The sequence below is a fragment of the Aquarana catesbeiana genome, linkage group LG07 (assembly GCF_042186555.1).
Source record: "Aquarana catesbeiana isolate 2022-GZ linkage group LG07, ASM4218655v1, whole genome shotgun sequence".
NCBI lineage: Eukaryota > Metazoa > Chordata > Amphibia > Anura > Ranidae > Aquarana > Aquarana catesbeiana.
The window spans coordinates 36119559-36137142 of record NC_133330.1 but is presented as its reverse complement, the minus strand read 5'-3'; the positions used below and the strand labels follow the sequence as shown (position 1 = coordinate 36137142).

The 17584-nt window shown below is 47.4% G+C and overlaps 1 protein-coding gene across 1 annotated transcript in view; it reads left to right on the top strand.

Moving 5' to 3' along the window:
• The window catches only part of IL17RE (interleukin 17 receptor E), a 129883-nt gene that overhangs the window by 72275 nt on the left and 40024 nt on the right, over positions 1 to 17584 (top strand). The window contains 1 exon segment of the mRNA XM_073591968.1: positions 15241 to 15344. Within this exon segment, the coding sequence (XP_073448069.1) occupies positions 15241 to 15344 (104 nt within the window).

Sequence of the window (17584 nt, the reverse complement as noted above, 5' to 3'; positions counted from 1 at the left end):
GAGGTTTTGTCTGCGGAAAGTCCGATCGTGTGTACGAGGCTTTACACAGCATGCTAGCTTGGCTAGCACCTGACTAGGGATGAGCCGAACACCCCCCGGTTCGGTTCGCACCAGAACCCGCGAACGGACCGAAAGTTCGCACGAACGTTAGAACCCCATTGACGTCTATGGGACTCGAACGTTCGAAATCAAAAGTGCTCATTTTAAAGGCTAATTTGCATGGTATTGTCCTAAAAAGGGTTTGGGGACCCGGGTCCTACCCCAGGGGACATGTATCAATGCAAAAAAAACTTTTAAAAACGGCCGTTTTTTCGGGAGCAGTGATTTTAATGATGCTTAAAGTAAAAAAAAAAAGTGAAATATTCCTTTAAATATCGTACCTGGGGGGTGTCTATAGTATGCCTGTAAAGTGACGCGTGTTTCCCATGTTTAGAACAGTCCCTGCACCAAATGTCATTTTTAAAGGAAAAAATCTCATTTAAAACTGCTTGCGGGTTTAATGTCATGTCGGGTCATGGCAATATGGATGAAAATCAGTGAGACAAACGGCATGGGTACCCCCCAGTCCATTACCAGGCCCTTTGGGTCTTGTATGGATATTAAGGGGAACCCCGCACCCAAATTAAAATAAGGAAAGGTGTGGGGCCACCAGGCCCTATATACTCTGAACAGCAGTATACAGGCGGTGCAAACAAGACAGGGACTGTAGGTTTGTTGTTAAGTAGAATCTGTTTGTAATTTTGAACATTTTTAACGTGTTTAGCTCCAGCCAAAAAATCTTTTCTAAGCTTTTTGGAAAACATAGGGAAGGGTTATCACCCCTGTGACATTTGTTTTGCTGTCTTTCCTCCTCTTCAGAAGATTTCACCTCACTTTTTTGTCCCAATGAAAAATGTTTTTTGAAAATTTGGGTTTTTTTGTGGAACAAGGATTGGAAAGCATCAGTGGAAAGGAGAAATTGTTTTCCCATATTAACTCTTACAGGAGAGAATTTCCCTTCCTAGGGGTAGATTTCATCTCACTTCCTGTTGTCTCCTTCCGTTTGCAAGTAGGAGTCGTTTGTAAGTTAGATGTTTGAAAGTAGGGTCCTGCCCTATATACTCAGCAGAAATTTGGGCCTTAGGTGTTGCTGTGGCCACAACACTGTAAGCCCTCACAGGGCCCTGCTGTGAAATATTAGATCAAGAATTGTAATTACATGCCCCTGTTGAACAGGAGCTGAAAAATTAGGCCTTAGGCACTGGTGCTGGTGCCACAACACTGCAACCCCTCACAGACACTCTAGTTGGAACGCAGGAACGAGCCCTGCTGCAAATTATTGCTTCAAAAATTGTAATTACACGCCCCTGTTAGACAGGGGCAGAAAAATTGGGCCTTAGGCACTGGTGCTGGTGCCACAACACTGCAACCCCTCACAGACACTCTAGTTGGAACGCAGGAACGAGCCCTGCTGCAAAGTATTGCATCAAAAATTGTAATTACACGCCCCTGTTAGACAGGGGCAGAAAAATTGGGCCTTAGGCACTGGTGCTGGTGCCACAACACTGCAACCCCTCACAGACACTCTAGTTGGAACGCAGGAACGAGCCCTGCTGCAAAGTATTGCATCAAAAATTGTAATTACACGCCCCTGTTAGACAGGGGCAGAAAAATTGGGCCCTAGGCACTGGTGCTGGTGCCACAACACTGCAACCCCTCACAGACACTCTAGTTGGAATGCAGGAACGAGCCCTGCTGCAAAGTATTACATCAAAAATTGTAATTACACGCCCCTGTTAAACAGGGGCTGAAAAATTGTGCCTTAGGCACTGGTGGTGGCGCCCAGAACCAAAAATGTTCTTACAAGCTATCAGCGTGATGATTGAGGAGGAAGAGGATAATTACTCAGGGATAGTCACTCAGCATCAGCATAGGCAGTCTTTGAAGGGATCTGAGATTTCAAAAAAAATTATTCGGTTACATCAGCATCAGGTGCTTGGTAGCTGGTGGTGATCCAAGACTCATTCATTTTTATGAAGGTCAGCCGATCGACCGAGTCGGTGGACAGACGCACCCTGTGATCGGTTACCACGCCTCCAGCAGCACTGAATGTGCGTTCCGAAAGAACGCTGGATGCAGGACAGGCCAGTAGCTCAATTGCATACTGTGCAAGCTCTGGCCAGTGATCCATCCTCAAGACCCAGTAACCCAGAGGATTTTCGGTGGGAAAGGTGTCCAAGTCTGATCTTGCCCCTAGGTATTCCTGCACCATGTAAAACAGACGCTGGCGATGGTTGCTGGAACCGATCATACCTTGGGGCTGCGGACCAAAAAATTGTCTGAACGCATCGGTCAGACGGCCACCTTCTCCACCGCTCCTTCTTTGACTGACCGAAGCCTCAGCAACACGTTGTCCAGAAACAGGAGTTTGTAACCTCCCAGTCTCTGGGAACGCGTTGCACAGACCTTTCTGCAAGGCCTCCCGAAGATGTTTCATCCTCTGCTCCCTCTGCGATGGCAAGATAAGGTCCGCAACCTTACCCTTGTAACGTGGATCAAGGAGGGTTGCCAGCCAGTATTGGTCCTTCTCCTTGATACCACGAATACGAGGATCCTTACGCAGGCTTTGCAGGATCAGGGAGGCCATGCAGCGTAGGTTTGCTGAGGCATTCGGTCCGGAGTCCTCTGGGTCACTAAGAACGACATGGTCCGCAGCCACCTCCTCCCAGCCACGTACAAGTCCATGTGTTTCTTGGGACTGATCCCTTAAAGACTGCTGCTGATGCTGAGTGCCAGGCTCCACCTCCATACTGACACAATCTTCCTCCTCCTCCTCTTCCTCCTCGTCCTCTTCCTGTGTGATCGGCGGGCACGCAGGAACACTGTCTGGATAAAGGGGGCCTTGAGAGCTAAGGAAGTCCTCCTCTTCCTGCCTCTGTTCTGCCTCAAGTGCCCTGTCCATTATTCCACGCAGCGTGTGCTCCAACAGGTGGACAAGGGGGACAGTGTCACTGATGCATGCACTGTCACTGCTCACCATCCTCGTGGCCTCCTCGAATGGTGACAGGACAGTGCATGCATCCCTGATCATGGCCCACTGGCGTGGGGAAAAAAAACCAAGCTCCCCTGACCCTGTCCTGGTGCCATAGTCGCACAGGTACTCATTGATGGCCCTCTGCTGCGTGTGCAGCCGCTGCAGCATGGCCAACGTTGAGTTCCACCTGGTGGGCATGTCACAGATTAGGCGGTTCTTGGGCAGGTTAAACTCCTTTTGGAGGTCCGTCAGCCGAGCACTGGCATTATATGACCGGCGGAAATGCACACAGACTTTCCTGGCCTGCCTCAGGACATCCTGTAAGCCCGGGTACCTGCCCAAGAACCGCTGCACCACCAAGTTAAGGACGTGAGCCAAACAGGGCACATGGGTCATTTGTCCCTGTCGGAGGGCAGAGAGGAGGTTGGTGCCATTGTCGCAAACCACCATTCCTGCCTTAAGTTGGCGTGGCGTCAACCACCTCTGAACCTGCCCCTGCAGAGCTGACAGAACCTCTGCCCCAGTGTGGCTCCTGTCCCCCAAGCACACCAGCTCAAGCACCGCATGGCATCTTTTGGCCTGCGTACTTGCGTAGCCCCTTGAACGCCTACGGAGCACCGCTGGTTCCGAGGAAGAGGCCATGGAGGAAGAAGAAGAGGAGGGGGTGGAGGAGAGAGGTGTGTCACAATCAGCATTTTGGAGGCGTGGTGGCGGAACAACCTCCAACACTACTGCACCTTGTCCTGCATCCTTCCCAGCTGCCAGCAGAGTCACCCAATGCGCCGTGAAACTTAGGTAACGTCCCTGTCCATGCCTGCTGGACCATGAGTCAGCGGTAATATGCACCTTACCGCTGACCGCCCTGTCCAGCGAGGCATGGACATTGCCTTCCACATGCCGGTAGAGAGCCGGAATCGCCTTCCGTGAGAAAAAGTGGCGTTTGGGTACCTGCCACTGAGGAACCGCACATTCCACAAACTCACGGAAGGGGGCAGAGTCTACCAACTGAAAAGGCAGCAGTTGAAGTGCTAGCAATTTTGCCAAGCTAGCATTCAACCGCTGGGCATGTGGATGGCTGGGAGCAAACTTCTTTCGGCGGTGCAGCAGCTGGGGCAGGGAAATTTGCCTGGTACAATCTGACGTCGGTGTACCAAAAGCAGATTGCCCACAAGTACTTGGCTGTGACACACCTAATTTTACACCTTCATTCCTCTCACTGCAGGTCTCAGAGAGGACTGAAGGTCTAGTGGGGTTGGAAATCTCAGCTGATGAGGAGCAAGGAGAGATCCTCTTTGTTCTTTGGTGTGGGTCTTTTAGATACGCTTGCCAACGAACTGCATGGCAGGTCAACATATGTCTGGTCAAGCATGTGGTACCCAAGCGGGAGATATTTTGGCCACGCGAGATACGCTTGAGACATATGTTGCAAATAGCAGCGGTGCGATCTGATGCACTCGTCTCAAAAAAGGCCCACACCAAAGAACTTTTTGAATAACGCGCAGAGACTGCAGCGCCCTGCACATGTGGAGCTTTGGGGTGTGATGCAGTCAATGTGCTGCCCTTAGGCTGGCCCCTGGAGGGCATCCTGCCTCGTTGGTGATGTGCTGCCGCCTCCTCCTCCTCCTCCTCCTCCTCCTCCTCTCTCCTATCAGGCACCCACGTTGAGTCAGTGACCTCATCATCCCCTCCCTCCTCATCACTGGAGCAAACCTGGCAGTATGCTGCAGCAGGGGGAGCATGACTGCCAGATTGCTGTCCTTCTTGGGCACCCCCTCTGTCCGCGCTCATGTTACTGCCTTCATCGAGCTCAGTATCGTCATCAGAGCCTTCCAAACGCTGGGCATCCTCCTGGAGCATGTACCCAACACTGTGGTCAAACAGTTCGAGGGAATCCTCATGAGGACATGGTGGAGCTAGGGAAGGAGTCACTGATGACATTGAGCTGAGGGAAGAGGCCGCTGCTTTGCCAGACAAAGCACCCTGGGCATGGGTGAGAGAGGATGAGGAGGATGAGGACGGCTTGGTCATCCACTCGACCAAGTCTTCCGCATGTTGCGGCTCAACATGGCCAGCTGCCGAAAAAAAGGCCAAGCGTGTCCCATGGCCACGTGCTGATGAGGATGCACCGTCTCCACGACCAGCACTAGACACAGAGCCTGCTTGCCCTCTCTTATTGGCTTGTGACTGTCTGCCTCTCCTTCTTGGCCTTCCAGACATACTAATGGCCTGTAGCTGCACTAAGCTGGGATAGAACACCTGTAATTTTCTTCAAGTAGCTTTATATACTGTAACCAGACAAGCCTGCCTGTCAGTAGGAAGATAACAGGAACGGATCTAGCTGAACACTGTGAGCAGGACGCACTGTACTAAATGTAAATAGTCTAGCTGCCTGACCGTGGTACTAATAGGATCAAATAGAACACCTGTAATTTTCTTCAGGTAGCTTTATATACTGTAACCAGACAAGCCTGCCGGTCAGTAGGAATTTAACAGGAACGGATCTAGCTGAACACTGTGAGCAGGACGCACTGCACTAAATGTAAATAGCAGGAACGGATCTAGCTGAACACTGTGAGCAGGACGCACTGCACTAAATGTAAATAGTCTAGAAGATAACAGGAACGGATCTAGCTGAACACTGTGAGCAGGACGCACTGCACTAAATGTAAATAGTCTAGAAGATAACAGGAACGGATCTAGCTGAACACTGTGAGCAGGACGCACTGCACTAAATGTAAATAGCAGGAACGGATCTAGCTGAACACTGTGAGCAGGACGCACTGCACTAAATGTAAATAGTCTAGAAGATAACAGGAACGGATCTAGCTGAACACTGTGAGCAGGACGCACTGCACTAAATGTAAATAGCAGGAACGGCTCTAGCTGAACACTGTGCGCAGGACGCACTGCACTAAATGTAAATAGCAGGAACGGATCTAGCTGAACACTGTGAGCAGGACGCACTGCACTAAATGTAAATAGCAGGAACGGATCTAGCTGAACACTGTGAGCAGGACGCACTGCACTAAATGTAAATAGCAGGAACGGATCTAGCTGAACACTGTGAGCAGGACGCACTGCACTAAATGTAAATAGCAGGAACGGATCTAGCTGAACACTGTGAGCAGGACGCACTGCACTAAATGTAAATTGCAGGAACGGATCTAGCTGAACACTGTGAGCAGGACGCACTGCACTAAATGTAAATAGTCTAGAAGATAACAGGAACGGATCTAGCTGAACACTGTGAGCAGGACGCACTGCACTAAATGTAAATAGCAGGAACGGATCTAGCTGAACACTGTGAGCAGGACGCACTGCACTAAATGTAAATAGCAGGAACGGATCTAGCTGAACACTGTGAGCAGGACGCACTGCACTAAATGTAAATAGCAGGAACGGATCTAGCTGAACACTGTGAGCAGGACGCACTGCACTAAATGTAAATTGCAGGAACGGATCTAGCTGAACACTGTGAGCAGGACGCACTGCACTAAATGTAAATAGTCTAGAAGATAACAGGAACGGATCTAGCTGAACACTGTGAGCAGGACGCACTGCACTAAATGTAAATAGCAGGAACGGATCTAGCTGAACACTGTGAGCAGGACGCACTGCATTAAATGTAAATAGTCTAGATAGAAGATAACAGGAACGGATCTAGCTAAACTGAATACAGTGTATATATATATATGCAACACCTGGGATGCATATATATACACAATACACTGTAAGTGCAGCTAACTGACTGACTGTTCTGCCTAATCTATCTAACTCAAATCAAATGACACTGTCTCTCTCTCTCTCTATCTCTCAGCACACCGGAACACACACTACACAGGGCCGCCGTGCAGGCGGCCTTATATAGTGTGGGGTGTGTACTAAATCCCCTGAGCCATAATTGGCCAAAGCCACCCTGGCTTTGGCCAATTACAGCTCTCTCTACTGACGGCGCTGTGATTGGCCAAGCATGCGGGTCATAGTGCATGCTTGGCCAATCATCAGCCAGCAATGCACTGCGATGCCGCAGTGAATTATGGGCCGTGACGCGCCACACGAATTTAGCGCGAACGGCCCATAACGTTCGCAATTCGGCGAACGATCGAACAGCCGATGTTCGAGTCGAACATGGGTTCGACTCGAACACGAAGCTCATCCCTACACCTGACTAGTGTGTGTGGGGATTAACCAGAGACTCACTCACCTGGAGCAGCTTTTCTTGTTCTATTCAAATGAATGGTCTGCTGTACCTGTGCAAACGTGGCTTGCAGGAAATGCAAAGTGTGAACCCAGCCTAAAGCCTTGTACACACGATCGGATTTTTGGCCAACCGAGCGTCAGACTCTTGTCCAAAGGGCGTGTGCCAAGAACTTGTCTTGCATACTAACGTAATGACGTACTACCTGAAATTTCAGCTCTTGAGCGCCACCCTTTGGGCACCTTCTGCTAATATCATATTTGGTGAGCATTGATTCCAAGCATGCGTGTTTGTACTTTGGACTTTTGTGTGACAGACTTGTGTACAGACGATACGAAATTCTGACAACAGACCTCTGTCCGCCGAAAATTTACTAGCCTGCCATCCAACATTTATTGGCGGAAATTTGGACAACAATTGTCTGAAGGAGTGTACTAACAGTCGGATTTTGTTGTCCAACTTTCCACCAACAAATGTTGGATGGCAGGCTAGTAAATTTTTCGGCGGACAGCGGTCTGTTGTCAGAATTTCGTATCGTCTGTACACAAGTCCGTCACACACAAGTCCAAAGTACAAACATGCATGCTTGCAATCAGTGCTCACCAAACACGACATTAGCAGAAAGTGCCCAAAGGGTGGCGCTCAAGAGCTGAAATTCCTTGTAGTACGTCACTACGTTCGTGTTTGTTGGCCGACAATTGTGTGCTGTTTGTATGCAAGGCAAGATCCAGGCACACGCCCTTCGGACAAAAGTCTGACGCTTTGTTGGCCAACAATCTGATTGTGTGTACCAGGCTTTAGAGATGTCCACCTACCTTTGGCCAACCTAAAAAAAATTGTTTTTTTATGTAGACCAGAGTTCTTTGAAACAATGGTTCTCAACCACCGAGCCGGAGATCAGTGTCAGGCTGTGGCCTCCCTCCTCCTGGGCCTCCAGCTAGCGGCAGATCCTCTAACCCAGGGGTGGCAAACGCAACTTCAAAGGGTCGGTTGTGTTTGTGAATCGCACCATTCAGATTGCTTTAAATGGGGCCATTGAGCTTGTGGTAATGACAGACTCCTATACAGGGTGCAGTTCAGCTACTTCTAGTTTTCCTGTTTACCAGGATGAAGCTGAAAAGTACAAATAATGCCAAGTCTGTGACCACAAGCTGTACTGATAATCTGGAGGAACTCGCGGTTATTTGTACATTTGTACTTCCTCTACGTCATAATCCAATGTGCACACACCAGACAATAGAAATCTTTTAGGACATCTTATTACTCCAATTTATGGATTGGAAAAAAAAGTACATTTCCTTAAAGCTGAGCTCCGGGGCACACTTCCATCTTGCACAGTTGTACCGGCTCTTCTCCTGGACTGAAATTGCTTACTCTGATTTCACTGCACACTGTGAGCTTCTCACAATGTGCATCAGAAGCTGCAAGCAAGTCATATAAAGCTCGCCTTATTTCCTGGCTGGAGGACGTCCAGCAGCATCAAAACTTTTCTCCCCTGCCTGACTGCCCCCGCCACGCCCCACCCCTTTTATTAATTGGATTCAAGCCTCGGGGCCGGGACAAGGGGTGGGCAGGAGGGGTGGATGCCCTGGGCACTGTGTTATTTTGTGTAACATGGGGGGACACCACAAGGAGATTGGGCGGAGGGGATTTGGCTTGAGAAGGGGAATTTGAGGGGCACTGGGAGCTATGAATTGTTGGGGTGCTAGGAGTGGTGATTTGGGGGGATTTGTGTTGGGAGGGGGAATGGGGGGAAATAGATTTGTGCTAGCAGGGGGGTGATTGTGGGGGGGGGGGGTTATTTGCTTTAAAAGTAAATTGGTATAGGGGAAATTTTTTTTTTTTTTTGAGGGGCGGGGGGGATTTGTGCTAGTTGGGATGACTGGGGGGGGGGGTTGTGTTATGAGGGAAAATTTCTGGGCTAGGTTGAAGGATTGGGGAAGGGGAATTTGTGCTGGGGGGGATTTGAGGTGGAGGGTAGAGGATTGCTGGGGGTGGGGGGGGGAGATTTGTGCTAGGGGCATATGGGCAGAGAGAGGATTTGAGCTGGGGGGAGGGGGGGGGGCAAAGATTTGTGCTGGAGGGGGGATTTTAGCAGGGGCTTTTCCAAAAGTAGTTTCTCTTCTGTGAAAGTGGTAGGACATACACTATATTGTCAAAATATATTGCCTTTACACACACATGTACTTCAATATTGAGTTGGCCCACCCTTTGCACCTATAACAGCTTCAACTCTTCTGGGAAGGCTGTCCACAAGGTTTAGGACATGGATGAGCGAGTTTGGGGTGGAAGAACTTGACTGGCCTGCACAGAGTCCTGACCTCAACTCGATAGAACACCTATGTGATGAATTAGAGTGGAGACTGTGACCCAGGCCTTCTCGTCCAACATCAGTGCCTGACCTCACAAATGCGCTTCTGGAAGAATGGTCAAACATTCCCATAGACACACTCCTAAACCTTGTGGACGGCCTTCCCAGAAGAGTTGAAGCTGTTATAGATGCAAAGGGTGGGCCAACTCAATATTGAACCCTACGGACTAAGACTGGGATGCCATTAAAGTTCATGTGCGTGTAAAGGCAGGTGTCCCAATACTTTTGGTAATATTAACACAGATGCAAATGAATACATTCATCAAGGCAGCGCTAATTGACAAACAATGACAGCTGTCATTAGTGTATTTAGAAACAGTCTATATAGAACAATAGTATAGTCCACAGAAAGGTTAATCAGACTATATCTCAAAGGTGTATTGTAGTCCAAACAACATGCGAGTGTTCCATTGAATCCTCAATGGAATATTTTCACCGTCGCCAACATCGGTATGGGATCGGGGGGTAAAAAATCCCCTATGAATCTGACTCTTACCAGACACCATTAGGCAATGAGCTTCAAACACTGGATCTTACGATCAATCCTGCTAATCCTGTTGTTGCTGGGAGGATGGGACAACCGCTTACATGAATGTTATAAGTTAAGAAAGCATATAACATAAACAATTGTGCCAAAGGGGATCGTAGCGCTGTTTCCTACCCGCTACATCTCGGCTTACCAGCTCAGCTAAAATCAAGGAGATCCCCAAGAGGCGTGCTCACGTTTACTGCTGGTTGTCGTACAGCCCCATCCTGACGCGTTTCGTCATCTGTGACATCGACCCTCAGATTATACTATTGTCCTATATAGACTGTTTCTAAATACAATAATGACAGCTGTACATTGTTTGTCAATTAGCGCTGCCTAGATGAATGTATTCATTTGTATCCGTGTTAATTGTACTCTCCTGTTTTTGACAGGTTTATTACGCAGCAGCTTTAAACCCTAATTTTGGTTATATGTGTGTTGTATACAACTAGTTTGCACAACCAATACGTCACCAAAACCATAAGCGCTTGATTTTGTAGGAGGGGCCAGTTGATCTACAAGTTTTTCTATTGCTTTTGGTAATATAGTGTAGTTTAGTGTCCTGCCAGGTCATTCATTTTAAGAACCCGGCTACCCCTAGAATGGGCAGGATGGTCCAAGCCAGCGTCACTGGTCAAAGTTTTCCCACCTGCAATTTTTGCTGCTTTAAAGTAGATCTGAAACCTTACTAGAGAACATTTCTTTTGCTAAAGCTCTGCAAATCATCTTTTTTTTTTTTCCTTTTTTCATCCATTTTTACTTCTCAGCGCCTCTGATCTCCTCCAGCCTCTTTCAGCCACTACACGCACTCACTACAATGTTAACTGCACATCATTGCTAAGGACGGGCTTCCTGATTGTGACCATTCCTGTGCAATGTGTGTCGCTGTGACTACTTGTAATCTCCACCAGGGGGTCTCATGTGATCGGATGACAACACAAGAGCACAATAGAGAGACAGTTGTCACCCAATAACAGGAAGTGTCTAAACTAGAAGATTCATGGCAGGATCAGAAGGTATTATTTTAATGGAAGCTGCAAATTTGAAAAGACAAAACATTATTTTTTATTTTTTTTGAAATGACATTAACCTGTACATTTGTTATTAGTTTAAAGTGCTTGAGTTTAGATCTACTGAATGCCTTGTTCAGGTGTAGGAGAAGAGCAGAACCTCCTAAATCAAATATTTTGACATCTTTCTAAAGAATCAATTGCTCATCTAATTACCAAACTATTACGCCAGTTTTGTAACAGTTAGACTGCTGAGGAATGTCAATCTTCTTTCTCACTCTATCGTCATTGATTTCACAACTCTTTCTTTTGTTTGTTTTTCCAGTCCACATCTACACTGCATAGTTATTGATTTTAGAAATGCCTTTCCCAGGTAAATGTAGAAAGTCTTCACAACGGTTCAATCAACACATATTGTGACCGTGATGTCATAGTACACATGGCCATTCAGTGATTTCTACAATAAGTGAAAGCTGAGTAACACTGACATCTAGTGGTCAAATATGTAAACTCTTCTCTTCTCTTGTTCTCTCTAGCTCTCCCCCCTCTCTTATCACTCTCTCCCTCCATCCCTCTTTTTTTGCTCTTTCTCATTTGTTTCTCTCTCCCCCCCCCCCCTCTCTCCCCCCTCCCCCTTATTTCTATCTTCTCTCTATTTCCTCTCTCTCCCCTTTCTCTGTTTCCTTTTTCTCACCTCTTAATCATCTGTTTCTCTCTTTTCACCCCCCCCTCTCCCCCCCCTTTTTCTCTCCTCTCTCTCTTTCCCCTCTCTCATCTCTCTTGTCTGTTTCTCTCCCCCCCCCCCTTCCATCTCTCCCTCCATATCTCTCTTTTCTCTTTCTCATCTCTTGCTCCCCCTCCTTTCTCTCTATCTCTCTCTTCCCTTCTCTCTCCCCCTTCCCCCCCTCTTCTCTCTCTCTCCCCCTCTTCTCTCCCCCCCCCCATTTTCTCTTTTCCCCCTTCTCTCTCCCCCTACTCTCTCTCTCCCATGTTCTCCCCCTCTTCTCTCTCCCCTTCTCTCTCTCTCTCTCCCATTCTCTCCCCCTCTTCTCTCTCTCCCCCCCATTTTCTCTTCCTCCCCCTTCTCTCTCTCTCCCCCCTTCTCTCTCTCCCATTCTCTCCCCCTCCCCCCTTCTCTCTCTCCCATTCTCTCCCCCTCTTCTCTCTCCCCTTCTCTCTCTCTCTTCCCCCCTTCTCTCTCTCTCCCATTCTCTCCCCCTCTTCTCTCTCCCCCCCATTTTCTCTTTCCCCCTACTCTCTCCCCCCCTTCTCTCTCTCTCTCTCTCTCCCATTTTCTCCCCTCTTCTCTCTCCCCTTCTCTCTCTCTTCCGCCTTCTCTCTCTCTTCCCCCTTCTCTCTCTCTCCCATTCTCTCTCCCCTTCTCCCCCCCCCATTTTCTCTTTCCCCCCTTTTCTCTCTCTTACCCCCTTCTCTCTCTCCCAGTCTCTCCCCCTCTTCTCTCTCTCTCTCCCCTTCTCTCTCTCCCTCTTCCCCCTTCTCTCTCTCCCCCCCTTCTCTCTCTTCCCCCCTTCTCTCTCTCCCCCCCTTCTCTCTCTTCCCCCCTTCTCTCTCTCTCCCCCTTCTCTCTCTCTCCCATTCTCTCCCCCTCTTCACGCTCCCCTTCTCTATCTCTCTTCCCATTTTCTCTCTCTCCCTCCCCCCTCTTCTCTCTCTCCCCCATTCTCTCTCTCTTTCCCCCTTCTCTCTCCCCCTTCTTCCCCTCTTCTCTCCCCCTTCTTCCCCTCTTCTCTCCCTCTCCTTCCCCTCTTCTCTCCCCCTTCTTCCCCTCTTCTCTCCCTCTTCTCTCTCTCTCTTTCTCTCTCCCCCTCTTCTCTTTCTCTCTCCCTCATTCTCTCTCTCCTCCCTCTTTTCTCTCTCTCCCTCTCTTCTATCTCTCCCTCCACCCCTCCCCCCCCACTAAAATCTCATATAAGATTGAACATGTTAATGTCATCTCAGAAGTGTTTTTCAATCTTTTCAAAATGTGAAGCTTTCATTAAAGCTGAACTCCAGGGAAAGCAAGTTCCAGGGCTCTCCTGTACTCCCCCATGCTCCAGCAGTGGACTGTTCCTCGGCATTCTTCTGATAAGAGCTCTGGGCTCTGCATTGGTCTTGATGACATCAGAGGACATGATGAGACCACCAGAGCATAAGAAGAGGCTGCGGGAGCCGGTCTTAGGCCCCTTTCGCATAGCTGGTTTGTTGTGGCCACTGGATTCTTGCTGCTGGAATGACTGGGTTATGCGACAAGCAATGGACGCCCAGCCTATTTAAACTATTAGCGGTCTGACAGCGGCCGCTGCTGATCGCACGTAGCCACACATAGAGTGATTAGCTGCTGTTTCGGGACAGATGTCAGCTGCATTCAGGCTTCTGTCCCAAGCCACAGCTAAAATAGAAAAATGTCAGTGTAAATAGAGAAAAAGGAGTTCCCCTTGGGGTTTGGACTTTAACTGCACTCAGATAAATGTAACAACTTGATGTAGTAGAAAAAGTATTCATATATTTTATTAGAAATACATAGATTAAAACATATGTAATGGAGTACACATGAAAGCCACTACTAATGATGCAATAGTTACAGATAGATGGAATGTAGAGATTATTCTTCACCCAACGCGTTTCGGAGTCTACTAGAGATACTCCTTCCTCAGGGGTAAATTGAATATGATAACTCTACAAAAATAAGTACAAACAGTCAATGCCTATACATATTATTAAAAATAAAATTGCTATGCATATATCGATTGCATTCAACACTTATGCCGCGTACACACAAGCGGACTTTACGGCAGACTTTGCCCGGCTGACTTCTACGGACTTTACGACGGACTTTCTGGATGAACGGACTTGCCTACACACAATCAACCAAAGTCCGACGAATTCGTACGTGATGACGTACGACCTGACTAAAACAAGGAAGTTCATAGCCAGTAGCCAATAGCTGCCCTAGCGTGGCTTTTTGTCCGTCGAACTAGCATACAGACGAGCGGACTTTTCGACCGGACTCGAGTCCGTCGGACAGATTTGAAACATGTTTCAAATCTAAGTCCGGCAAACTCTTGAGAAAAAAAAGTCAGCTGGAGCCCACACACGATCGAATTGTCCAGACTCCCGTACGCCGGAAAAGTTTGCCGGAAATTCCGCTCGTGTGTACACGGCATTACGATTGCAACAATCAGGTGCTTATAGAACGCTCCATTGAATTAAAAGCCACAGCTAATCGCACTTTGTGCGGCGACATGCTGATCGCATGACCCGGTCATTCCAGCAACAAGAATCTGTAAATTTTTTTTCTGCTGGAATCAGATGGCTGCAACAAACCGGCTGTGTGAAAGTGGCCTGGAGGGAGCCTGCGGGAGAGGAAGATCAGGTAAGTAATAATCTTTTTCTGGGACCCTAGACCTAAAAAACCATTTGATCCTTGCAGTGTGGGATTTTTTTAGTTTTCCCAGAATTCAACTTTATTAAAAATAACTCCTGGTGACCCTGCCCTGAAGGTCCTTGTGCAGGCACTTCTTGTTCTACATCAGGGATATGCAATTGGTGGACCTCCAGCTGTTGTAAAACTACAAATCCCATCACGCCTCTGGGTGTCATGCTTGTGGCTGTCAGAGTCTTGCTGTGCCTCATGGGAATTGTAGTTCTGCAACAGCTGGAGGTCCGCTAATTGCATATCCCCGTTCTACAGTAACAACTGTCTCCCTGCTGTGTCCTTGCATGGTCACCCTGCTGGAAACTACAGTCATCCAAGCTGACACTCACTGTGCAAGCAAGGTCCACTGTTGTCATTGTCAGGAAGCCGCTCCAGAGCAATGATGTGCAGCCGAACGTTGTGTGAGCGCATGTAGGCAGGAAGTGGCTGAAAGAGCCAAGTGGGGATCAGCAGGACTGAGATGAAAAAAAAAAAATGAAATGAAAAGGTGAAAACAGTATTAAAAAAAAACAACAACATGACTTTTGTTTATGAGCCACATTGCTTTATCAAACTAAATGTATAAAAATCAAGACTTTTTTCAAAACATACTTCTTTGTCTTTATTGTATCCTTTTTTTGTTTTCTGTATTATTCCTTTGAAAAATTATCAGCACTACAGCTTTATGTGCGTTTTTGTTGCAGGACTCCCCAGGTTCCGCGGCTTTGACATCAGACTTCTGGAAATCAGCAATAACAGGTTTCATTTAATCAGGATTTTAAAAAGGAAAACTCTGGTTGGGGATTTGGTGAGTGACGTTGTATATCTGCATCAAATAAAAAGCACACGCAGCTTCCATCTGCTATAGAATGGCAGGACTCTGCCCCTGGGATGGTGCCACCCCTCTGACAGATGTCACCCGGGTTGCGGACCGCACCCTTCTAGTGACGCCACCTCCTGTAGTAGGGTGCCTGCACTCTGGGAGCAACAGAGATACCATTGGATAGCAGAATTGTTATTCTGTGGGGGAGGGGTGTGTTAGCAGATTTAAATAAACTAACAAAATTCTAGCCAAACTCCAGCTGACCCCTTATAAGCAGTTACAGTAACAGCGTTTTTCCTTTTTGGATGAAAGGTTTTAGATAAATAAATAAAAGGTGACCATTATAAGCAGTGTTAATTTCATCGACTAAAATGTCTAAAACATTTTAGTCGACTAAATCAATATTATTTTAGTCGACTAAAATATGACTAAAACTAAAACAACTGAAATGACTAAAACACGACTTATGCCGTGTACACACGATCGGACTTTACGGCATACTTGGTCTGGCGTACCGGATTTCGTCGGACAATTCGATCGTGTGTGGGCTCCAGCGGACTTTGTTTTCTCAAAAGTTTGACGGACTTAGATTTGAAACATGTTTCAAATCTGTCCGACAGACTCGAGTCCGGTCGAAAAGTCCGCTCGTCTGTATGCTAGTCCGACGGACAAAAACCAACTCTAGGGCAGCTATTGGCTACTGGCTATCAACTTCCTTGTTTTAGTCCGGTGTACGTCATCACGTACGAATCCGTCAGACTTTGGTTGATCGTGTGTAGGCAAGTCCGTTCATTCAGAAAGTCCGTTGAAAAGTCCGCAGGACAAAGTTTGCCGTAAAGTCCGCTCGTGTGTACCCGGCATTAGGCTGCGTACACACAAGCAGACTTTTCGGCAACAAAAGTCCGATGGCCATTCCGACGGACTTTTGAATGAATGGACTTGCCTACACACGATCACACCAAAGTCCGATGGATTCGACCGTGATGACGTACGACCGGAATAAAATAAGGAAGTTGATAGCCAGTAGCCAGTAGCTGCCCTAGCGTCGGTTTTTGTCCGTCGGACTAGCATACAGACGAGCGGATTTTTCGACCGGACTCGAGTCCGTCGGAAAGATTTGAGGCATGTTCCAAAGCTAAAGTCCGTCAGATTTTCGACTGTAAAAGTCCGCTGAAGGTCCGATGAAGCCCACACATGGTCGGATTGTCCGCCGGACTCGGTCCGTCGGACCAGTCCGGTCAAAAAGTCCGCTCGTGTGTACGCTGCTTAAAACTAAAATGGCATTTTAGTCAAAAGACTAATGCCCTGTACACACGGTCGGATTTTCCGATGGAAAATGTCCGATCGGAGCGTGTTGTCGGAAATTCCGACCGTGTGTGGGCTCCATCGGACATTTTCCATCGGATTTTCCGACACACAAAGTTGGAGAGCAGGAGATATAATTTTCCGACAACAAAATCCGTTGTCGGAAATTCCGATCGTGTGTACACAAATCCGACGGACAAAGTGCCACGCATGCTCAGAATAAATAAAGAGATGAAAGCTATTGGCCACTGCCCCGTTTATAGTCCCGACGTACGTGTTTTACGTCACCGCGTTCAGAACGATCGGATTTTCCGACAACTTTGTGTGACCGTGTGTATGCAAGACAAGTTTGAGCCAACATCCGTCTGAAAAAATCCTAGGATTTTGTTGTCGGAATTTCCGAACAAAGTCCGACCGTGTGTACGCCCTATAAGACTAAAACTAAATTGAAATTGGACTTCAAAATGAACACTGGTCTGTAGTGCATGTTCATACCTCAATGTAATAATAAATAACATATGAGATTTTTCACTCCAGAAGTATATAATGAGTTTGCAAATTGTAGAGAATTGTTAACTAATGCATTACAATTGAATTACACCCATTAGTTTTAGTCGACTAAAATATACTGGAGATTTAGTCGACTAAATACGACTAAAACTAAAACAATTGCAGAAGACTAAAATGGGACTAAAACTAAAATGCCATTTTAGTCCTAAGACAAAGACTAAAACTGAATCGAAATTTGCTGCCAAAATTAAAACTGATTATAAGCACCCCTGCCAGTGGTAAATGAGTTGTCTGAACCCTCTAACTGCTACATCTGCAGGACAACTTGGTCTGATGAAAAAAAAAAAAAACAGACTAAAGCCCTGTACACACGATCGGACATTGATTGGACATTCCGACAACAAAATCCA